The 26,136-nt window shown below is 43.3% G+C and overlaps 1 protein-coding gene across 2 annotated transcripts in view; it reads right to left on the minus strand.

The window, feature by feature from the left end:
* Positions 1 to 26,136, minus strand: part of EPOR (erythropoietin receptor) — a 272,782-nt gene that overhangs the window by 116,190 nt on the left and 130,456 nt on the right. For both annotated transcript variants that reach the window (XM_085600545.1, XM_085600544.1), the window contains exons 2-3: positions 10,577 to 10,706; positions 9,991 to 10,169 (exon numbers count right to left, since the gene is read on the minus strand). In XM_085600545.1, the coding sequence (XP_085456671.1) occupies positions 9,991 to 10,169; positions 10,577 to 10,706 (309 nt within the window). The remainder of the gene's footprint in view (positions 1 to 9,990; positions 10,170 to 10,576; positions 10,707 to 26,136) is intronic.

Below are 26,136 nucleotides of genomic sequence, written 5' to 3' on the forward strand. Positions count from 1 at the left end.
GAGGCTGTGATGCAGGAAAACAATGAATGATATTACTTACAATCACTCCGCTCCCAATTGCAGTTATGAGTTAATGCATATTAGAACATTGGAATGTTGGGAGCTCCATTGAAAACAATGGAGTGCTCCGGGCTTATAATGGCTGGTATAAGCCCGGAGCGCCAACATTCCAATGTGTCTTTGTTCACAGCTCTGGCTGTGAACAAAGACTTCAGGGAGCCGGAGGGGATTTGAATCCCCTCGCGCTCCCTGAAGGCTTCGTTTTGTTAGAACATTCTGCCCTCTAGTGGCAGAATGTTCTAATAGCCTTATAGCCCTTCGTAGCAGGGCTATACCGGCTTTTAAAGTCCCGCTGCTGTTGTTAAAGTCCCTCGCCTTCGGCTCGGGCCTTTAACGCTGCAGCGGGCCTTTAACAGCCGGTATAGCCCGCTACGGCGGACTATAAGGCTATAATAATGATGTATGAAGTCAATATGTAACTTATAATGTAAAATCCCAATAAACAAATTTTAAACAAAAAAAACCCACAAGATCCTAGAATGGATGAGATCGCCATATATCTTGCTGTAAATATAACTGCTGATGTTAATTCATTATTATTCATTATTTTCAAAGACCAAAAGAGATTAAAAGTAATTTAAATAGCATATATTGGTCACTGCAATGTCCTCAAGATGACAATATTGCCCAAATTCGTATACATGTTCAGGGCCATTCAATTAGCTTTAAGGATGGTTGGGTTCACAATTCAGTTTCAGTCTATAGCAACTTTGTATGGGCGTATAAGCGTCCACTGAGGGCATTGAAATATTGTACGCTTATGTTAGGAAAAAGCGGACGGGCACTACTAAATTCTAAATGCTTTTACTTCTCTGCAGTGTTGCTACATATAGCCATATTAATTAATGGCCTCTATACTACAACTTTCAATAGTACCCTCTATATAACAAGTAAGCTTAGGCAATGAAGCAGGCATCTTTCTGCTTTGCAGAACAGAGTTGCCATAAAAAGTGGGCTTCAAATCTGCTATTCGGTTGTGGAAAGATTGGTCTAGACTTTTTAAAATTGAGAACTACTATACACCACTAAGGCAGTCTGCAAGACATGGGGAAAATTCTGGAACTATGTTCCACTAACTCTATGCCGTATGTGACTATGGTGTTATCAATGATGCCATTAATGTCATTTGAAATGTCATCAGTGATGTCATCAATTATACCATTTAACATGCAAAAGTGATGCAATATGGTAGGTCATAAGCAGGGCATGGGGTGCAAGTTATAGATAGCTCAGTAAACTATAATTGGTGAATGTCAGTGTTTCTTTGGTTTGTTTTAACTCCCTCACCGTGCTCGACCTTCCATGGTGGAATGCTGCCCGCAGGACCTAGCCTTCAGCCTGGCCCTGCATCCACCTTCCCCCGAGCACCCAACCCCATATGCAAAAGAGAGTGGTTACTATTTTTAGGTCTCGCTGAGAGACATTTTGTATGTGGGCATTTCAAAGTGCTGCTGGCTGGCCTAACGCTTGCGTTCACGCGATCGTGCACGCGCAGCCGGCCGCCAGCAGCACTTTGAAAACTCGTGTGTCATCGCCATCGCGATCACTTTCGCTTTCAGAGCGATCGCGATCACGATGACGCACGCACATTCATGAAATTTGCAGTTTCCCATTTTACATTACCTGAAACAATGTTTTCCTCTCAGCAAGTTAATTTTCACTGTAGTGCATTCAATTCAGCCAAGCTTTCAAACGTAGAACTGTTGTGCAAGACTGCTTGTTATTCCAACTCCGTAGCGGAACCAGCATACTGCTTACAGCTTCAGGGTTCTTCAAGACGCGACATTCGCGTGTTTTTTTTTATGTCAGTCCCCCGGGGCACAAGCAGGCATCCACTTCTGTCTTTTTGCTGAGATCAGCTGTCCACACAGAAGTGGATGCCTGCTTGTGCCCCGGGGGAACTGCAGGACAGCCGTTAGCATTTGCAATGCAATAGGTCCCTAGTAGGCTTACAGTGTACAGGCGCCTCATACGTGGATGGCGCATTGTATTCTCTGATCGTGGCTTTACTGATGATCTTCACTCACCTTGATGGCCCTGGTCGTAGCTCTGTTTGCTCTTCTCTGCACTGCCTGCTCACACAGGCTCTCCCCCAGGCCCCAGCTGCCTTTTACTGCCATACGCCAGTTACAAGATTGACTCCCGCTCAAATGCCGTTCAGTAGCTCGGACTGACGCTTGGCAGGCACCCGCATTTCAAAGGGACAGTGCAATGAGCCTAACTCTTCCCCCGTGCAATTTGCCTTTCAATGCCAGAGGCCAGACATGACCGACTCGGGCACCAGCCCTACCGTCATCGTTATTGCACCTTTCTAATAGCTGGCTGTCCATGCACCATACCTGCCGTTTTTTAAAATTGATTCTTTCCCAAACCCATCAACTACTTACATGCTACTTATTTCTAGCCCTCATGGCTTTCATTGGCTAGCTGTACTATATGGGAATATTTAATAATTTCAATTTGGGAATATGCCTTTGCCTACAAATAGGTATATGGATTAATGGTACCACAAATATATTTATCGATCTGCCTCTCAAGGGTTACATTGAGACACCTCATGTATCGCCATCTGCCTTGCAGTATTAGACATAAATGCTATAAAAATACATATGATGTACACGTGTCCAAAATGTTGAACACTTTATTTTGTACAAACATTCTACACCACGTTACTAAGCTGATGTCATTTAAAGCAACAAAACCTACTTTACTTTGTGTTGTGTAGCGTAATTGTTAATGATATCCTAATTGACCGCTGCACTTTCTGTGTGTGTGTGTGTGTGCGCAGCAGTAGAGGGATACTGCACCCCGGCTCCACCCAAAAAAAGAAAATGTGCGCTTTTTAACACAACACAGCATTATGCTGCTGCGCAAGGTGGTGATGCAGAACCCATTTGTCCTCAAGGAGCCAAGGCACATACATAGTTACACTGCTCATTAGACATTAATACATAATTACACTCCACATATATCCACTTGGCTCCAAAACACATAACTGCACTCAACAAAATTCAACTCAACAACACCATATTTACACTCCACATAATTCTACACCATGCCACACAGTTCCATCCACACAATGCCACACCACACAATTTAATGCCACACAATTCCATACAACACAACAAAACTACACTCCACTCCATAGCACATAATCACACCACACATAAATCTACTCCATGGCACACAGCAACACTCCACATAAACACACTCCACACGTGCCACATAATTCTACTCAACTCAGTCCCACACAATTTCATGCAACACAATTCAACTCCACACAATTCAATTCCACAGCACACAATTTCACTCCACAACACATAATTCCACTACACACCGCATACATGTAATCCACACCACAGAATTCAACATCATGCCACATAATTCAATACCACCTCACATAATTCCACTCAATACATGACACTTCACAACGCACAATACCACATCAGTCCACTCCAGTTAATACCACATAATTACTATCCACATAATTCCATTGCACAAGCATACCCTCAACCAACATTTCTCATATTGGTTCACTTCAGGTCTTATAGCAGTTTCTTTACCGTAACTTTTCAAAAAATCCACACCACAAACACACACTCTCCTCCACTTCTTTTGGTGTGTACACAAACGCAGCCTCTTTATGTGTCTATAACCTTCTCTCCCAATCATTCTCTCTAACACACTCTTTCTACTACTCTATCTAGTCTTCATTCGCCACTTCATACACAAACTACCTATTCCTCTATCTATTTTATACAGCTCTCACCCCTATCTATTCACCATAACACATAAATACACTACACACCACACAATTCAACCCCACACTCTTTCACAACTAACAATTCCAATCCAAACCACATAATTCCACTACAAACAACATACATCCACTCCACTCCAAACAAAAAACATAAGTAAAAAACAATATCATTTACAATGCCAATAGCTCAAACTCTCGCAAATGCGAGACCTATTGCATTGCAAATGCTTGTTTACATGTGTGTTTTGTGTTGCTTTTCACATTTTGTTTTCAAAATTTTCAGCAAACTTCTTTTGTTTACAGTATTTAACTAGTATTTTTGTAAATTGTTTTGATATAGCTTAAAACGTTTGTGGACATATTTTACTACTTCTTTTATTTTTTACACAAGTCTTTGTGTTCTGTTTGCAGATGCTGTTCAATGTCCCATCTATATCTTGTAGTACTTTCACCACAGGCCACAAGTTTATGGCAGTGTCTGCAGTATATGCCGAAATGTGGATTGTTAGAACAAACTGCCACTAACTGTGCTTACATTTGATGCTGCATAGGCCTTTGACAGGGTAAGTAGGCCCTTTTTACATCAAGTCATCCATCATTATGACCTAGGGGAGACCTTCACTATAGCGATCTGCTTAATTTATAAAACAAAACAGCAGCCAGGATAATTGTGAACGGGAACCTGACCACACAGATCAATATAGAGAGAGGGACAGGGCAGGGGTGTCCTCCATCACACCTGCCCCTTGATCTATATATTGAACCATTAGCAAACAAAATAAGGGCAAATAAGAATATGATTCCTTTTGAATGTAATGGTTGGCTGAAAAAGCTTGTGCTATATGAAAACAACTTGATGGTTTACACACAGGACTTTGATGGCTCCCTCCCAGTTTTATTGCAGACTTTAACAGATTTTGGAAATGTTCCTGGATACCTAATTAATCAACAAAAGACTGAAATCATGACCTGGATTACTCATTTGAATAGCACGCTGGTAAAAATAAAAAAGGATATTTGGGGGTCCAGGCGGTTCAGTATTTGGGAAATATGGCCCAGGTTAACTTTGATAAAAGAAATGACTGAGACTGGGTCTCTAGTAAGATCTTGGGGCTGTGTCCCACTCTCAATTATTGATGGGACCAATTTGGTAAAAATGTCAATATTGCCAAAGTTTACCTTCATTTTTAATGCAATCCCCCTATTGTTTGAAACAAAATAGACCAAAAAGTTACAAAGAGAAATAACAAGTTATATCTGGTCATGTAAGGGAGTGAGAATCGCCTGGAAGAAACTTCAAAGGACAAAAATAGAAGGAGGTATAGCAGGTCCAGATTTCCTTTTATGCTGCTGGGCTTTTCAGCTAAAGAATATAAGATTTCTTTTGTCCAACCTCGCTTATTTTCCTCCCATTTTCAAAGCCATGCTGAAATTTTTTCCACATGGAGGTGATTCTTCTTCTTTAAATTTGGGCGTTCCAGCGGGACTGTAATCTCAATCAGACGCAAAATTACCACTACCTGAGAGTGGTCCACGCACTGCGCACACTCATTTACAGTGGCACTTCCGTCCCAGAGAACTCCCCACTGGAAGACAGAGTACTCCTGGGCCACATTGCTGAGAAACCAGCATCCACGATTTATCGCAAGCTGATAAACAATGTGCCAGATCCCTTGACGACTCTCCGAAACGCATGGGCAAAAGACCTGGAGCCATTTGACGAGGAGGAGTGGCAGGAGGCGATTCAGAGTCCCAGAGAAATAGCGATGCGCCCCCGCTTTAGATTGGTTCAACTCAAAATATTGCACCGCACTTACTACCCGTGCACCCACCTTTACACATGGGGAAGGATCACTGATGCAAAGTGTGTCTGAGGATGTCAGGGGGAGGGAACCTTCCTGCACATCCTATGGGAATGTCCTGAGATTGCACGGTATTGGCGCGGGGTCACAGATGTCATGTCTAGGGTAATGGGTGTGACAGTCCCCCTTGATGGAAAGTGGTTACTGTTGATGATTACAACGGACGCTGACTGGTCCAGATACGAGGGCCTGTGGCTGGCTCTTGCGGCAGGGGTTGCTAACAGGAACATTGCCAGAAAGTGGGGGGCGTCTCTACCTCCGACGCTGGAGGAATGGATACGGGACCTCGATTGGTGCCAATGCGCTGAAGAAACGGTGTACAAAAGCAGGGGTGCCGCTAAGAAATGGGGGAAAATCTGGGCGCCTTGGCGGAAATATAGAGCGTGAACTTGAGAAACTGATCCATGCAGAGGGTGTTGTCTATCGCCTATCATTCAGCGAATGTATCATTTTTGCAAAATGGTATCTGCTTGTCGTGTAACTCTGACTATGCATACTGTGTCTGCAATTCTCCTAAGCTTTGCTAATAAAAAGATTAAAAAAAAAAAATTGGGGTCATTCAAAGTTTTCTAGAGGGTTATATTAAAGATTCTAAATGCTGCTTGTGAGCTTTGGTACCAGGTTAGACGGATTATGAGGATACCCTTTTACAGAGCTTTCATGACTATATGGAACTCACCCGGGACTCTGAACTACAAGACAAGCTAGCAGTCCCATTAATTGACACATGAATAAATAAATGGGGACAAATCATTGAGAAGAATAGCTTAGTCACCTGGGAAACTCTGTCTGTATTCACTAACAACAGGCTATCCAAATTGAAGTATTACCAACTGACAAGTTGAGCACATGATTTGAGTAAAGAGGGGGAAGGAAATAGAGAGTGGGAAAACAAACTACAGGGGACCACCCTCTCAACAAAAAGAGGTTTTCAAGTGGTATTGGATGACGGTGGAATGAGAGGATGGAACTTTTACTTTGTCGGAGGAGACTTGGAGGAGGGACCTGCCTACGATGGAGGTAACACACTTATGGCAAGTATTGATGTCTACTTTGCGATTGTCAATAACATTTGCACCCCTCTGAAAGAACCATTTGGTTTCAGTACACAGGGAGTTTTATACACCAGAGAAGTTATCAACTCTGGGAGACCGAGCAACAAAGGCAGTCTTAAGTGTGCCATGGAAGAAGCAGAGGTTGTTCATATATTTCAGTAGTGTCCTTTGATCCAGGTCTTTTGGCAAGAAGTGGGTAAGGCTTTATCTAAAATTATAGGAACAGAGATAGAGGCAAGCCTTGCACTTGTGATTTCCGAGGTCTTAGCAGGTGAGGGGTCACTGTTAAAACTACAAAAAGTATGCATAATTGCTTTTCATTTTAACCTTATTGGCAAAAAGAGAAATTTGCCTGAAATGGGTATCCTCTCCTACACCCGGGGTTATGGATTATGTAAGACCAGCTAAACGAGTACATTGGCTAGACCACAGCTGTCTTTCCAGCAAAAGAGCGGGGATGTGAGAACCATGGGATACTAGATATAAGAACATATTTGAAGTGACATCCATCTACGGTCCAATGATTACAAAACAAACAAAAACCAATAAATTTAAAAAAGGAGAAACACCAAGTTACCAAGAATTCTCTTATGCATGGTTGCCTGAGGTCTTGAACCAGGTATCAGGAGAAAATAGTTGGAACGATTGAATAAAAATTTCTCCTAGTACTCTTCCTGAGCTTCTACCTCTTTCCTTTCTTTCATTAATGAGGACCGAAGTAAAAGAAGAAAAAAAGAAATGCTGCATGTTACCATCATTTTCTTTCGGTACTTGTTCCAGCACTTCCTCTGGAGAAGTTGGTTTCTTTCTACTGTTCGCTTTTACTGCATCTCTGCATGCTCTATACTGTTTGGGTGCATAATCCTCAGATTTTTCCACATTCTAACAGTTCCTAGTAAATACCATCCCCTTTTACCTCTATGTAGCACTTTCTGGCACAGAGTGCGCATACGTTTCTGCGCACTTATTCTTTTTTGCTAGCTGTAAGTGCGAAAAACTACCTTCCCAGGGATTCTTTCACTGCCGTTGCTTGTTGTTATGCCGCAGAAGTGCTTGGGAGAACACTGATGTCATCATCTTTACATGGTGTATCTTGCATAAGCCTGGTGGATGATGTGTTTGGTATTTGCTGGTCTCCAGTTTTGTATGAGGTAATTGTGGCTTCAGATTGCATCTTCTGCTACCTAGCTCTCTTAAACACCAATCCAATAACGGTGGTTAGTAAAAGTTTAAGTTAGTTTTTAAAAGGTGTGGGCTTTTTGAGTAATGTCTCGGGAGAGTACAATCAAATAGGTGCTTTCATTTTTTTATTTTTTTTTACCTCCCATAGAGTACTGCGATACACCTGCGGCACCCATAGAACTAATGAGAGTGTTCCAAGGGAAACCCTCAAGAGTTTAACTCCAGTTCTAGGTCAAGCTAAACAAATGTTGTGTTCGCTATGAATGGGACATTTTATTTAAAGTTTGAACCTAGAGGTTTCCTTACAGGTCCAAATAGGAGAGATTTCTAGAAGTTTTTAGTGAAATGCCTGAGTTGTTAGGTGTTGAATTACCTGAAAATGGTACCACGGTAGCTATGACAAAAAGAGAAACACCATTTCTAGGCTGTCAAAATTTTGAGGTACAGGCAGGAAGTTCCAACCCTCTTACAATGATAAGGGAGTGGCGGTTCGCACTAATCACACCCTGTCCAGTATCTGATGCCTTTTTTTCTTTTTTTGAAACTTCTGGTGATTTTATCCAGAAACAATAAATGGCATCAGGAGGAGAATACCAATAAAACAACTCAGGTGATGAAGAGGAGCAACAGGTCGACCCACATAGCACTCTCAATCCATAATGTGGGAGTTTTTCACCATCCAATCAGGTGAAAGGAAGGTGTTAGCAAAGGTGGTGACCTGCAATGTATGCAAGATGCAGTTTTACATTTATTACTGCATTACAACGTGAATGAACAGCCGATACGTACTTGAATATTGGAAATAAGTTGGGCGGAGGTGCAAAGACTATTATAATACAAAAGACAACTGATGTATAAAGTTAAAAATGTAGTTGCATGTGTAAAATACAGGGAAATTACTTAGAAAACTGCTGGGGGTGGACCGAATGGTGCATATACGATATACGAGACATATATACTGGAAATTTACTAACGTTTGTATGTTTACAAATACCAATAAAAAAAAAAAATAAAAAAAAAGAAGCAGTTTTACAGAGGCACTGGGAATAAGTATTCGTCTGCACCTCTGGGATATTAAAGCACCCCAGGCAGCTCAATGATGCAAAAATAAAACAGCAAGAGGATGAAGGAGCCTTCACATCCAGCACTCCACTTCACAGTGTCCAACCTGGTGACACTGCTCCTCCCAATGCTGCTGCTGCCCTGAGCCAGCATTGGAAATGCCTATACTGCTGAATTGCTCCTTATTGTATGGATTGCGGCACATATGTTTCTGCAGTGGGGCAAAGTACCAGCGCCTGGGAAGAGCTCTTGACTGAAAACGTGCAGGGATACAAAAAATGTTTTGTTTTTTAAATATAAGTTTTCTTTTGCTGTCCCTTTTTTCATGTTTTTAGTTGAATCCCCAAAATAGTTTGTCATGTTTATTAATGTTAATATATTCTTATAGTCCACCAGAGCAGTATAGCCTGCTACAGCAGACTATGAATGTATAAGAACACTCAGCTCTATGAAGACAGAATGTCCTTATATACCATTAAAGACCTCCATTGCAGGCTGTACCCATTAAAGGCCCACTGCCGAGTAATTACCCCATTCCAAAAATTAGCGTTTATAATAAGGGAATGAGCCTTTAATCGCAGCTATAGGCTTTCAGTCATGCACAGCACACATTTAGACACAGGGCCAGACCCTGGTCCCATCCACACTCGGCCAACCCTGTACTGCGCACAGCCTTCAGCCAGGAAAAGCGTGGCGTTGGGTGCAGGACCTGGCCTTTGGACAGGCCCTGTGCCCAATCTCCCCCTTCCAGGGCAGCCAGACACCCACCGCAGACAGCCTTCGGTCATGCGCAGCATGCTGTTGCAGTAGGGCCTGGCCTCTACTTATGTGCAATGTAAGGTTTAAATACCCTTGATTGACATTTTGGGGTATTTTACTGCAAGGATTAACATTTTATGCTAAGGCAGTTTTGCTTTATAAGAGAGGACGTTTCTACCTGTTAAGAAACGAACCATTAGGTGCTATGCAGCCCTTGTCCACCCCACACTTAATTTTGTCCCATGCTTACCGACTTTGTCCACCGAAAGGCTCCTCTGCCTCAGTAAGGATCCCCCGTGGCCAGATGTGATTGTCAGGTTGAAGGTAGTGTAGAGAGTCACATCCTCCATGGGAAAGGAGCAGATGTAGTACATAGTCTCCGCTGCCGTTTGCTGGGTGCTCAGGACGCAGGCCTTCTCTTCTTGCCCCCTGTGAACATCAATACTCTCAGAGGCAACCCATGAACAGATTATTCTACTAATTCATAACCCCATGACTTCCTGGACCTTGTGTGTGCCGCTGCATGTCCCTCTCCCCAACATACAGAAATCCTCCCTTTTCCAACCTTGTCTAGAACCCAAGTGAATCCCACATAGTATAAGGCAGTTAGTGCTTAGAGCATTGTTCGACTTTGAAACGCTATGCAAGTAACTCATTAGACTATTTTATATTATTGCAATATACACCACTTATATATCAGTGTCTTTGGTGACCATGCACAACTGTAGGAGTGGGCCTCCAGGGAAGAGAGTTTCCTCATATGGAGCTCTCTTGTTACTTCCCACTCACGGCCAACCATTGTTCCCCTGGCCCCTATATATAGGCAGGGTACTCACTCCTCCTGGTAGTAGAAGCTGTATGGTAACCTCTCTCCTGCTGTATTTTCCTCCCAGAAACAGGTTAGATCTTCCAAATTCTGAGTGAAGCACTTGATGTATTTGGATTCCTGGGAAATCAGTATTGACGCTGTAGGGAAGAGAGAACAAATGTATTCAGGGACAGAAATTACCACCAAGTAACTCAAAGAAGCAGACTGCTACTATCATGTGTGTGAGCCAATGATTGCACAGCCCATACCCACAAAAGCATCATTACTTAACATTGCCCCTCAACACTTATTCACTAAGGCTGGCAGAACAGAGGTCTATGTGAAACAAGAAAACCTGTAGCTGTAAGCCTCCCATATTACTGGAGGTAGACACTTTTTTATTGTTATGAGTTAGTGCCCAGGGAAGGCTCGAAGCATTTAAGGATGTTCAAGAAATTGTATCTAAACTATCACTTTACCCACCCATTCAATCTTATAAAGTATGGTCTAATGGGTATTCCAACATGTACCATGATGATATATATTTCTCCAGCAACTGTATCTTTCAGAGATTCGCCTGCTTGAACAATTCCCCATCATCAGGCTTGAAACCCTGGGTAATCAATGTTAACATAGCAGTCTATAACTACACTCAATAACATTGAAACTGCCACAGACTACAGTCAACCTCATTGTGTTCCAACTGCCAGATTTTGTACCGCATGTCTAGTGTTAAGGAATTTGCTGAGATTTTTCACAGGCCTTTGAAATCTATCCCTAGGATCCTTTCTTATAATTTCTCTGTGAAACCAGTGATTCAGCTTTGAATTTATTTTTCACTGAGGCAGCACATTTTTTCAACTGAAGCTGAGAATGGCCAAGGTTTCTGAAACTAAAACTCTGTTTAAGGTGTGTAGATCAAAAAGGAAGATCTACATGGACAACAAAATAAGAAATACATTCACTGCTTTTATCCAGGGCATAATCCAGAGAAATGTGACATTTGTCCAAACTTCTCTGCAAACACACTGAAGGACATACTGTGGTAAATAATTTAATTACCGGGACTTAATTTGATACGGAAACATAATAAAATAGCTCAGTAAATAAGAGGCAGGATCCGTGGTATTAGAGGTTCTAAATGGGCTTTATTCCAATGGTCGATTATAATCGGTTGCTCCAGGTTCCATCACCACGAAGGTTCAGGAAGTGAAGTACATACGTTATTGACAATCAATTACTTTTATACAATAGGCATTACAGTGAGGCCAATACAAGAGGCGTAACAATTGATAGTGGTGATAATATATTCATACGTAGCAAAAATAGGCGTAACTGGGAGTGATGAAAGAACGTCATCAGATGTGATGTCATAAGAGGGTGGTTACATGAAAGAATTTCGCAATGTCAGCAGAAATATTTGGCAGATATGCGCGCGCAGCAGTATGACGTGTGATTGACGTGCAACTAGGGGGTGAAGGGGACTTGATATTTAGCTCTACATGTGGCGACAGAAGTCTGGAGGGTCAAGTCAACCTAATCCCAAATCATATCTAACATCCTATGTTTAAAGAACTATGTTATCCAAAAGAGAGGTCTCTTAGAGTAGAATCTTATTCTATACTGACTATACTGACGGTTAGTGCGTGTACAAGCGTCTAAGTGTCTACACTAGATGCGAGGGCGGAATCTTCCATAGTAACAGGGCTATGAATTACTTGTATGAAGACAGAGAAGTCGGGCCTTTGCTTGGTAGCTGGAAGAATGTTTACTTAAGCTACTAGACAGGAATGCATTGGGCAGGGAGCGGAGCAGATAATTTTCGAAGGTGAAATACAGTTCTTGGCAGGCAGCAAGCTGATGTCAGGCTTCGTGAGCCGCGCAGAGAATGAGACAAAGTTCATGGTCACAGATGCAGGCTCGGACTGGAGCTTCAAAGACAGAAAGCAAGAAGAGTTCGATGACAGAATCAGGGCCTACTTGCCTGGACTGTAAAAATGGCATAAGTGAACCATATAAAGGCAGTGGCCTTTCGTACTTAGGAATGGAATATCCGGCCCATTCATGGCGGATCAACAGAGGACATGTTAACGGTGGACGCACATGTATTTGCGTCTTCATAACTGGAACTGGAGGGAACATACATGTACTTGTAACATGCACATAGAACCGTTGGGGTCCAAGATAGGGGACATAACTGACCAGAAAAATCCATATTTCCACATTCCCTCCTTGTCCCCTACTTGCCCGTCAAGAGATATCAATCTTCATTAATCCATTGATCTGTTCATATAGCATCATTTGTTCTTCTTTCTTCTTCCGGGATCTTGAATGAAAATCTTGATGTGGAATGCACGATGTGGCACACAGACCACAAATCGCTGGTCCACATTGCAGGCATAAGCAGCAACTGAATAATATGAGAAGGCCAATACCTAGGAAGGATAGAACTCTCCATCCCCAGGCTGATAACACGCTCCAAAACCAACCGGACCAAGTCCAGGTGCCTGGATTCTGGTGTATCTGGCTTACAATCTTATGAAGGCGGGTTATGGCCTTATATACAGATGGCGAATTTTCTGGTATGAATATGCAACAGCTTGATCCGATGACCCTACAAGCTCCGCCCCTATCGGCCAGGATGACGTCAAGGACAAGACGATTTTGAAGCACAACAATCCGCATAGCAGACTGCTCTTCTGTTAAATTGCCTAAGGCGGAAATAGTTTCGTTCACTACTGCTTCAAGGGTTCTAGTCAATCTACGTATCAGCTTACTATTAGTAACGGTACCTATATAGGGAAAGAGACCTTTATTGAAATCTGTGTATTTTTCCCATGCCGTTTCAGTGTAATCGACTATTGGGAGATCTCTCCTTTCTCTATTGTGTACTAAATGAGTATTTCTGTGATAATCAGGAGGAGCTAGGAAAACAGGTGGCAAAAGGAATCCAATGTAGCAGGTACCATCCCAATCTAGAGGCAAACGTACATATGCCGTCTGACCACATATAAAATAGGAATGGCGGGAAGCTCTAAATGTAGACTTGCCTTGATCACTAAATTCTACTACAGTGGTGCATCTACTATGGCCCATATGTATGGAACCATTCTTTCTTACACATAATTCACCTTTTACTGGAAATATTGACATAGCGGGCAAAATTGGAGTAGCTTTGGATTCGACATTTAGGATCATAAGATTAAGCGTAAAATTACCTAATCCATATACTTCATTTTCTAGATCAGTTCCTGTTCTTTTGGGAAGTCCCTCCTTGTTAGGATAGCAGACCTTAAGTAAAACTAAATTCAAATGTCCCCATACCCAGTTATCTTGATAAACTGCAGAATTCGAATCCAGAGAATTAATTAAGCTAAACCATGCTCCACAGGAGCCGTTGTGTGTGAACGGGTATGGAAAAAGAGGTAGAATTCCTTTATAGTTCTGATGGGGAGGGAGTCGGCCACATATCCAACAATTTGTAGCATTGCTAACCTGATGGGAATGATGTAACATACTAATAAAAGTGTTATTGCGCAGCGCAAATCTGTATGACAATTCAAGCGGAGGTAATTCACTAAAAGAATGTTCAGCAGTAACATTGTAAACATGTCTAGAAATAGGATAATATATGTGCAACAATATACTTGCAGTAATTATTAAAAGACTTGAGAAAAACAAAATTAATAACGTCACTATGCAATGACTACGCAGTGATTTACAGTACGCCTGTCGTTTCAACATTTTTCGGGTGCTTTCTCTATTCAGGTCCAAGGGATACATGTCAGAGACAATTCAACCGCTTCACCTTGGAGAGGACTTAAACAATCAAATTGCTCGACTGATTGGGCCTGAGCTTTAATTTATAAAGTTCGGAGTCACTTTTTTCCACAAAAGGAAGTTTTGAGTCAATGGGTGAAGACACACAAGGTGTGCTATTCACATCTGATTTCAGTCCATGAAATTTCTTGATATGACTTGAATGAATCCATCCTTTTCTGCCTTCGATCTTCACGGCTGTTCTTGTTGTGAGCAACACCAGCTGAGGTGACCTCCACCTAGGTTCCAGCTGCGTCTTTCGATCAAAGTTCCTCACGAGGACTAAGTCTCCCGGAACCACGTCATGGGGTTTCACCTCAGTGTTGTCAGGAAAAGCTGCAGCTACCTGTGAACGACAAGATTGTAGTGCAGACATCAAGGAAGCCAAGTAATCTGTCAGCATGTTACAGTCAATATCAGTTATTTTGCGTGGTATAGGCGTCCCCCACATATTTGGTGGTCTGCCGAAGATCACTTCATACGGGGATAGCCCTGTTCGAGAGTGTGCTACCATTCTTGTGTAAAAGAGTGCAACTGGTAATGCTACTACCCAGTCGACACCTTTCTCTCTGCATATTTTGGATAATCTTATTTTCAGAGTCTGATTATGTCTTTCTACGAGACCTGCTGCTTCGGGGTGTCGGACACAGTGGAATTTCCACTGATAGCCTAACAAAAGTGAAACGTGTTTCATTAATTCGGATGAGAACGGCTGGCCGTTATCTGAGTGAACAACACGTGGTAAACCGTATCGTGGGAAGAATTCTCGAACCAACTGTTTGGCAGTAGTCGGGGCAGTGTAATCTGAAACCGGGTATGCCTCCGTCCAACGGGAAAGAGCACACACAACTACGAGAACATATTTGAATCCTCTGCATCGTTCCATCTGGATATAATCCATCTGGAGGACTTCAAAAGGGTGATCAGGAGGCTGAAATCCACCCTGTTCTACGGGAACGCTTTTTCCTGGGTTGAACTGGCAACAGATCAGACAGGTACGAACCTTTTGTTTGGCTGCAGCTCGTAAATGCTTGTTGAACCAAATATGTTGAATGCTGTCTAGCATAGCTTTCTCTCCTAGATGCGCTGGACTATGGATAGTGTTAATAATGACTTGGACCATTGAATCAGGAAGGAACCACACAGACTTTTCCTTCATCAACCATCCTTGATCCGTTTGGATCCCTCCTAATTCCGTCCATTTCTTTATTTCTTCTGGTGTAGCATGTGTCTGTATATCAATTACGTCAAGAGTAGGATCTTTAACCGTCATACAATGTGTTGGCGTCGGGACTATTGTCTTTGTCATATCGGATGTTTGAGTTTGAGCAGTCTGTTTAGCTGTTCTATCAGCTAGATCATTGCCTTGAGAAATGATATCAGTAACTTTCGTATGTGCTTTGCATTTCATAATCGATATTGCAATGGGTAAATGTATTGCATCTAATAAGGCATGAATGAGGGGTCCGTGCTGAATGTGAGCACCGTGAGAAGTTAAATAACCTCTCTCTCGCCACAGCACGCCGAAGTCATGTACGACTCCGAATGCATAACGTGAATCAGTGTATATGTTGACTTTTTTATTTGTGGCTCGAATACAGGCTTGTGTCAGAGCGACGAGCTCTGCTGCTTGAGCGGACAAGGTATTTATGCAATTTGTTTCAATGATTTCAGTATCTGTTGTGACTGCGTAAGCGGCCACTAACTCTCCTGTACTTGTTCTCATACATGAACCATCTACATACAACGTCAGGTCTGGGTCTGACAATGGGACATCTGTCAAGTCTTGTCTGGGTTTCGTTGTGATTGTAATAACATCAATACAGTCATGGGCTAGTGGGTCTGTTCCATTTACAGGTAAAAGTGTGGCAGGATTCAATGTGTTACAACGTCTGATTTCTATATGTGGTTGAAACAGTGTTAGTTCATACCCTGTAAGTCTTGCTATAGTCAAATGTTGTGTTTGCGTTCGATTCACAAGAACCTCCACTGCATGTGGTACTTGTACTGTCAATGGATGTCCTAACACTATGGCATCGCTTTGTCTGATTGCTAAAGCTGTCGCTGCCACTGATTTTAGGCACGCAGGCAGAGCCTGAGCTACGGGATCTAGTGTACTAGAAAAATAAGCACATGGTTTGTGTGATCCTGCCTGTTCCTGTGTGAGTACTGACAAGGCAGTACCTTCGCGTTCTGTAATAAAGAGTGTAAACTGTTTACTGTAACATGGTGTTGCTAAAACAGGTGCTTGGCATAAAGCTTTCTTTAAGCTTTCAAAAACTTGTGTATGTTCCTGAGTCCAAGGGAGAACAGTCGATGTGGCTGCCTCCTGTGTTGTCAACTGAATGAGTGGTTTTGCTAGAAATGCATACTGAGGGATCCACTGTCTACAATATGAAGTGAGGCCTATAAAAGCCCGCACCTCCTTTTGTGTCTTGGGTATTGGCATGTTAGCTATTAACTGAATGCGGTCTGGTGTAAGCTGCCTTCCCTCCTTGGACAGCGAGTGACCAAGGTAAATAACTCGCTGGACACAGAATTGCAGCTTAGAAGGGGACACCTTGTGCCCTTTTTCGGCTAGAAATTGTAAAACTGTCAGTGATGCTTTTTCACATTCAGGTTCGCTTCGGGCGGTGATCAGCAGATCATCGACATATTGAAGCAAGGCAGTGTTAACTGGCATGTGGATGCTGTCGAGTTCTCGTTTCAGTGCTTGGCTATAGATGCTGGGGCTTTCTGTAAATCCTTGAGGTGCGCGTGAGAATTTGAAGCTACGTCCATTTAAACTAAATCCGAACAAATATTGGCTTTCCGGATCTATTGGGACGCTGAAAAAGGCATTTTTGAGATCAATTACAGTAAAGAATGTTGCTTCGGAATCAATAGCTGTCAGTAATGATGAGATATCGGGGACCACAGGAAATTGTGGCACAATACACTTATTTAATTCGCGCAGATCAACAACCAATCGATATACTGGCGGGGCCTTCGGATCTGTTCGTTTGAGAATCGGAATTATCGGTGAATTACATATATTGGAGTCGGTTTCTACAACCACTCCTTGGGCAATGAGTTCGTCAATGATTTGCAGTAAAGCCACTACAGCATCTGGTGGTAACTTGTATTGTCGCATTCGTGGTAGTACCACTCCTGCCTTTAGTGTGACTCGATATGGTGTAATATTCATACAACCAACATCAGTAGGGCCTTGTGCCCATAAATGTGTAGGTAAAGTCTGCAATCGGGGATCCATGTCTCTAGACACATAATGACCTTTAAAATCACGTAAAAACAATCTTACTCCTTCCGGAGAACAACATATTATAGCTCCTAGAGCCTTCAGTGTTTTTATTCCTAACAGGTTTTCTGGACATGATTTAGTAAGCAATAAATCTGTAGTTCGGGTCAAAGGTCCTATCGTAAGTGGAAGAGGTTGTGACACTTCATTAACAATAGGTTTTCCTGAAAAACCAAGGGAAATATTCTGTGAGCCTGAGAGGGGTGCCCCTGGAACTTCACTACGTTTTATGGTTGTTCGACTTGCCCCTGTATCGAGTAAAAATTTCCTGTCTTGGCCTAATAATTCACTATGTACATAAGGTCCTTCTTGATCTACAGGGATCTCGATAAGGGGTAAGTCAACTTCCCTCTCTAGGCTGGTTCATGCATATCGTTGATAATCAGGATAGTCATGCTGTGCGGTCTGGTACAGTTGTCGTGTCGTGGTTTGCGTGGCAGCAACAGGCAGCGCTGGTGCAGCTGGCACAAACTGTATAGTCTGTTGTGGAGCTGGCATGGACTGTGCATGCTGCAAGGCTCCTTGTTCATTCTGATCCTGTCTAAGTGGCCGCGGTCTTTCTTTTGTAATGCCCGTGGCGATATTACGCTTCAGGACTGGACAATCGTGTACATGATGACCTAGTTGTTTACAATAGTTGCATGTCCCTTTTACAGGTCCCGCTAAATCGCCAGAATGTGTCGTACCCTTTTTATGTCCTTCAACTGGAACTGTCTGGGAGACTAGCATTTTCATTTTCGTGTCTTTCATGCGTCTTTGTTCATGATCTTGTTCCTCTCTAATTCTATTGTGATGATACTGTAACATTTGTAACATTTGTGATGGAGTGTTACCTTGCCAGGTACTCTCGAATTTTAATACTCTGTTCTTCACTTGGGGCAAGGAATTTTCAACTAATTTTGTCACAAACAGATGTGGGTATGATTCGCTACTTGCTTTTATACCACTATTTATACCAAAACATTTTTCAAATCGTGCATAGAAATCACTAGTGTCTTCATCTTGCTTTTGTTTACAGGCTGAAATTGCACCCCAGTCTTCCTTTTTCGTGGTTAATAAACGTGGCAGTACCTGTACTAGTAGACCTGGTAGTGCTTTAGTTTTGTCCCCAAGCCCCGAACCTGGACCTCGGGCCTTTTCTTCTGCTTCTAATGCTGTCCAATCTATCTTTTGGTCTCCTACCTCCCACTCTTTTTCCTTGAGTTTTTCATAAATGCCAGCAGGCATCAATACCTTTAATATTGTCATAATGTCGGGATAGGTATACTCTCCCATGAGTAACATGTCTTTAATTTCTCGGTGGAAACCCGCTGGGTCTTTGTCATGACTGGGTACCACTTTCTTCATTTCCAACAATTCTATTTTCGATATGGGCGTATATACATATACACGTTTAAACTCATTGTCCTCGCCCTTTATTGGGTGCACTTCTCGTAAGGGATTCTGTCTGTCCATGTAATACGTGGTTCTTTCCTTGATGGGCAGTGAGACATGTTCTGGGCATATAAAAAGAATGTACTGCTTTCTTGATTCTAGTATTTCTTTAATTAGCTTAGTACCTGAACCTCTCCATCTATTCGTGAGTAATTCGGTCAATATATCAGGTAAGGGACCAGGATCTGAATGTTGGCTTTTATATAGTATAAGAAGTTGTTGAATCATATAAATCCCAGCTAAACGCTGTTCATCTGGGGTGAGATTCAAAAATGTGTGTGCTACTGTGTCATCACTATACTTCCCGGGACTGTCAACCCAATGGACAGCTGACCTGGCTAATTCTTGTTCATCCATAGAATCGAGAAAATGATAACCCCTTCGTTCTCGGAGTAATTTATCTGCTGCTTGGAATGAATGCTCGTTAGACCTTATATTTATTATTGGTGTTTGAAATTTCCTGTTATTTTCTAGACACATCGGACGTATCGGATCAGTAAGACATCTAGTACTATTACAAGATCTTCTTCTACCTACATAGGCTATAGTTTCTGACTGTCCTGTGGGCAGTCCTGATGCTTCTTCCTCGCTTTGTTCGAACTGGTCTACCGCTAATCTTTCTTCGTGTAGGCGTTCTATTTCTTTACGGATCTTTCGGCACATGGCTATTATACAGTTTTGCTTATCATGTCTCCCTTCTGATATATTCTGGCTCCATCTGGTAAGAATCTGCATTGCTTCTGGGTCTACCCCCGGTCGGTCTTGATTTCTGATCACACAATTTATGAGGAAACGCAACAGTTCCCCCTGTATTTCCACTTTCTGGTATTCCATAGCTCTGTTAATACATTCAGAATCTCGCCCGGTTTGGACAAAATGATATATATTATCTAGATGTGCAGTCATTCCTGGTAATTTCCCTAAATACACTGCGGCTCGTCTGATACGTAATGATGCTAGGGTCATTTCGTCCTCTTTTCCGGGCACAGGATCATATCTACAATCTATAAGAAGTTCCTTAAGCGTACGGGCATTTATGAGTTTGGGGGTACGTGAATGTGCTGACTCTTGAAAAGTAAGTTTATTTATTCTAGGTGGCGTAGAAAAGATATTGGTAGCACCTCCGGTAGCCCCATCTGGGGTATCGGGTGTGAAAGGATTCGTTGAACGTGATACAGCAACTATAGGCGTGGATACAGCTATAGAAGTAGCTGTAGGAACAGATGCAGAAACAGATGTGCTTGCCGGAACTTGTGTCAGAACTTGTTGCTGTAGCGATACGGGTACTGGATCTTGGCGTTGAACCTCCCTGGCAGGCGGTCTATGTGGGGCGGGATGAGCATACTCGGGAGCTGCGTCATCTAAATATGAGGAAAGAAAAACATCTTCTGCGGTTCTAGGATGCCCCTTAGGATGTACCTTTATTGGAAATAATAGGGTTGGCAAGTCTTTTGGTATCCCTGGGGTAGCCTTAGGTAATCCTTCGGCCAGAAGGGGATACATACCATTCATAAGGGCATTTCTTTGTCTGTCTACTTGTTCTGATTTCACTCGTGCACCTTCTTCAATTAATAGATTTTCTCGGACTTCATTGGAATTCTCTTTACTCTTCTCTTCCTGTCTACGTGCTTTTTCTGTACGTCTATATGATTCTTTACGCCATAATTCAATGGCGTCTTTCTGTGATTGTCTAGCTTTCTTTTTCCATAATTCTTCCTCTACTTTCACGATGCACTCTGCATCCCAGGTCCCCGCTGCGGGCCACCTCTGACTTTCTGGTAATTCCTTAGTGTAGTCTACCCATAGATCAAGAAATAATATGGCGTCTAGGCCATGTTTATGATACATGAAGTACCCTGGAGTGTCCCTAGGAGGAATAGGAACAGCTTCTTCGAGTACCCCTTTTCTAGTTGTGATCTGTCTTAATTTCGAAAAGAGTGGCATATTGAGAACTGATCTGATACTGGATTTTGAACAAAACTTAATGAGAACTGATCTGATACTTGATCTTGAACAAACTTAATACAGTAATCACAATAATGAACAGTCATTCATACCACAATATGCAGAACGTACTAAAAAACATTTAACATTTAACATTTAACTGAGCAACAATAATGATGACGATCTAAAGAAAACTTAATCACTAAACATAATACTCGACTTGAACTGAATTATTCTGAATTTATATACTTGATATACTAGATATACTGCTAAACAGTACAGATACACTGCTGAAACAGTGCAGACCGGGTTTGTGTACCCAAACCCGTCTGGACCGGCACAACTTATGTGCACGCCAGAACGCCTCCCCAGTAATGGTACTCACCGGGTAGCTCGGAACGGAAGGCCTCGGAACGGATCTGAACTGAACTTGAACCGGACTGGACTCGATTTGAACACTTCGGAGACCGGACTTGACTTGGGACTTCGGAAACTGGTGGGCCTCTGTGCGGGCTTTTGTATACCTCGGATCTTGCTCTTTCAGCTAGGCTCTGGTCGGGATACTTCGCACTTCTCACCGCCTCGTCTGGGTGTTGATCGCAGCCTCAGTCGCCCCCGCTTGACCGGAGGGAGACACAGGAAATCCTGCTGGTACGCGTTATTGTCCGTCCAGCTGTGGCAGGAGACCGGGCCTGCAACGCACCGCCGGCGCGTGAGATGAGAAAGTGTCCCTGTTCGGGCGCCATTCATGTGGTAAATAATTTAATTACCGGGACTTAATTTGATACGGAAACATAATAAAAATAGCTCAGTAAATAAGAGGCAGGATCCGTGGTATTAGAGGTTCTAAATGGGCTTTATTCCAATGGTCGATTATAATCGGTTGCTCCAGGTTCCATCACCACGAAGGTTCAGGAAGTGAAGTACATACGTTATTGACAATCAATTACTTTTATACAATAGGCATTACAGTGAGGCCAATACAAGAGGCGTAACAATTGATAGTGGTGATAATATATTCATACGTAGCAAAAATAGGCGTAACTGGGAGTGATGAAAGAACGTCATCAGATGTGATGTCATAAGAGGGTGGTTACATGAAAGAATTTCGCAATGTCAGCAGAAATATTTGGCAGATATGCGCGCGCAGCAGTATGACGTGTGATTGACGTGCAACTAGGGGGTGAAGGGGACTTGATATTTAGCTCTACATGTGGCGACAGAAGTCTGGAGGGTCAAGTCAACCTAATCCCAAATCATATCTAACATCCTATGTTTAAAGAACTATGTTATCCAAAAGAGAGGTCTCTTAGAGTAGAATCTTATTCTATACTGACTATACTGACGGTTAGTGCGTGTACAAGCGTCTAAGTGTCTACACTAGATGCGAGGGCGGAATCTTCCATAGTAACAGGGCTATGAATTACTTGTATGAAGACAGAGAAGTCGGGCCTTTGCTTGGTAGCTGGAAGAATGTTTACTTAAGCTACTAGACAGGAATGCATTGGGCAGGGAGCGGAGCAGATAATTTTCGAAGGTGAAATACAGTTCTTGGCAGGCAGCAAGCTGATGTCAGGCTTCGTGAGCCGCGCAGAGAATGAGACAAAGTTCATGGTCACAGATGCAGGCTCGGACTGGAGCTTCAAAGACAGAAAGCAAGAAGAGTTCGATGACAGAATCAGGGCCTACTTGCCTGGACTGTAAAAATGGCATAAGTGAACCATATAAAGGCAGTGGCCTTTCGTACTTAGGAATGGAATATCCGGCCCATTCATGGCGGATCAACAGAGGACATGTTAACGGTGGACGCACATGTATTTGCGTCTTCATAACTGGAACTGGAGGGAACATACATGTACTTGTAACATGCACATAGAACCGTTGGGGTCCAAGATAGGGGACATAACTGACCAGAAAAATCCATATTTCCACAATACAGAGGCAACTAGCTGCAGCGTTCCTTGGGGCGAAAATTGAAGGCGCAACTTCTAATGTCTAGAAACAGAAATTGAAGTTGACACCCTCCTAAGAGACCTCAAAAGGGAACGCTTCCTTAGGGATCCACAGGCCCTACTGCTAAGGTTCACAATTTTGGTCAACCACTTTTAGCTAAGAAAAAGAGTGATTCTTCCAAAAACCATCCCCACAAATCCAATAAAAGGTCAGTGGCATTAGTTTCTGATAACCAGCATAAAAAGTTGAAAATCACATCATGAAAAAGCTTGTCAGTTCCCAAATGAGTGACTGCAACAAATATGGCTTTGTCAACATAGGCCTCTTCATTCCTTGCAACGAAGGATCAACCTGCAAGGCTGACTTCTTCCAGTAGGACATCTCCATAGCTGATGAGATTACTGTTGTCGACAACAAAGCTGTCATTAACAAGTCTTCATACCCCAATGCCTCTTCCTTCCAGCTCAACAGAAAGGTGCACTGCCGATAAGTGCACCATCACTTTGGCGTTGTGTCTATAAGAGTGGATTTTTAGCATCCTCTGTCAGTTACTATAGTGGTGTTATCGTAAAATGTTAGGTTCTTTCTAGGATCTCCGGAATCCAATAGCTCCCCTTTATCATCAATGATGCCTCTCCAATTGATGTTAGTCTTGCTAGTTCCACTTCTGTATCCAAGAAAATTGATACAGTATGCTTCTTCAGGGCAACAAAGAGATCATAAGGAAATGATCAGGATCTAGACCAAATGGAGAGATTTTTCAGTGAGTGTGACAATCAAAAAGATAAACAAAGGGTGGAAAGGGGGTGGCCAATATGGCGGACTAGCCGAAAGCTTTTCTCTCCTGTCGCCCCTGGGGCCTAATGCCAGTGATGGTGCAGCGGTTATTGTCTTGAAAGGTTTGCGCTGCCGATGACGGTTTTATTTCAGTTCCTCCTAATGCCTGAAGTTGGAATCAGAGTCCCCGATGCGAGGCTAGGCCCGATTCAGTGAGACTAAACCATCTACTGCCGATCCCACGCCTGACATTTGGTTTGATGTCATGTGGTGGCGGTTTCCCAAGGTGGAGGGTTCCCTGAGGCAGAGGGTGCCAAGAAACGGCACAGGAGAGGTGAGAAGTGGGGGCCATTGCGGAGCATAGCAGGGGCTAAGCAGTGCTTAATTTGAGCCGGTGTTCTGCACCTGCATTAGATTGTCAGCACCAGCTCTTATAACAGTCTTCCACATGGTGTGGCTGTTTTTCTAATTTAGTGTTCAGCACAACAACAGCTGTTTATTAATTCATCCTGCATTTTAACTGACTAATACCTGCCTCCCATGCCATTCTTAAAGCTTTGGGGACCTGTAATAGTCTGAATTGTCATGCTCTTATGAGTGTGATGCTTAGTTGTTGTGTTGGTACTGTCATTGGTAGCACTGACAAGAGCAATGGGTGGAACAAGATGCAGTGGCCTCCTAACGAGGGCCCTGGCACTTGTGTTATTTACAAATTAAACAGTGGGCCTGAGGAGACGCTGAATGAGGCCTAACAGCCAGAGCTGAGATCCTGGCCACATCAGCAGGCGTGCCCACAGCCTCCTTCCCTCGGGCCGTACCAGCTGGCTCTGTTTGCTGGGTTATTCGCTGCAGAGGCACTTACTGGTGCAGGCCCCCTTGGATGGTTCTGAAGAGTGCCCGACCCTATGGAGGGGGTCCTGTTCATTACATCTGTCATGGGGGTGAGTGTCTGTACCCACTTCAAAGTTTGAGCTTGGTGGCAATTTGTGGGAGCCTAATGGACGCCGGGGGCTGTGTGAGGGCCCAATATTCCCCTATGAAGAAGATAGGTAGGGGGAGCCTATTTGCCTTCCTGGGCAGAGTGGGGTGTGACATTAATAAGGCTCCCCTTGAGGCGTGACACCCACCTCCGGACCAGGAAGATATGGCGCTAATTAGGAAGGACCTCATGGGCAGTCTTCACTCTTTTAAATTAGAACTGAGAGATGAATCGCTCCAGGACCTGGATAAAGAGCTTAATACTCTACATTCCAACTTGGGATTTAAATTTAAAGAATTGCGCATAGACAAGGGGTCTAGGCATCTTGATTGTGGAGGGATGCTTTGATTCACTCCTGGAGCAGCATGCCTCCTCGTCCTCAGTCATTTCCAAGCTGGACAAATAACTGTAATTGGCCTTGGACAAACTTGAAGACTTGGAGAACCCCTCTCGGCGGAAGAATCTATCGATCTTGGGGCTTGAGAGGGAAGTATCTGAACACAGTTTGAAACTTTCATCTCTAACATGTTTTCTAATCTGATGGGAGACAGCACTGGTGAGGTGAGTCTGGAAATAATTCATAGGGCGGGCCACCAGTGGTTGGGCCAGATGCACAGGCCTGGGGCTATATTGGTTACATTTCAGTACTTTATCAAAATGGATGAAGTTTTAGAGAAAGCTAGGGAGGCCAGAGACATCGTCTTTCAGGATTTTGCCTGTTCAGCCTACCAAGACATTGCCCAAGCCACTGTACTGCACAGAGCTGAGCTCTGGGAAATTACATGTAAGCTGCATAGTGATGGCGTCAGGTACTGTTGGACATACCCATTTGGCCTTACCTTTGAGCTGGGCAGCTCACAACATCATGCAATGAAGAGATGCAAAGCTTGCCACATATTGGGCTTCTCAGAGCCTGAGAATACTGCAGACCCCTACAACAGCGACATGGTACTGACACTTCTTTCCCCAAGCAAGCTGGGACAGGTTGGAGCGGCCCGAAGGTAGGACTCAGGGAATCAAGAATGGTGCTAAGGAACACAGTGCGGAACGTCCATGTGGTGTCTTCTGTGTTCTTAGCCTTGAGTGGAATTCAGGTTCTGGCACTCAGCGTGGCGTCCTGGCCTGGGTCAGGGGAGGCAGGTGCCTAGGACCCTGCTTGATGCTGGCTGTGCAACCTATATTCTCACTTACATCTGAGCACTGGGTGTGGGGTTGACGTGAGGGGTTCATAAATGTATCCTTTTGTGGCTTTTAGCTGTGCTGGGGAGCCTGGTTAATCCTCTCTGTTTTCAGGCTATGACGGTAAGTTGCACCATCTCGGAGGAAAGGAGTTCCCCTGTTCCCAAAGTCGTTACCCTTCAGGTAGGGGTGTGCCCCAAATCAT

Source organism: Triturus cristatus, chromosome 4_2 (assembly GCF_964204655.1).
Source record: "Triturus cristatus chromosome 4_2, aTriCri1.1, whole genome shotgun sequence".
Lineage (NCBI taxonomy): Eukaryota > Metazoa > Chordata > Amphibia > Caudata > Salamandridae > Triturus > Triturus cristatus.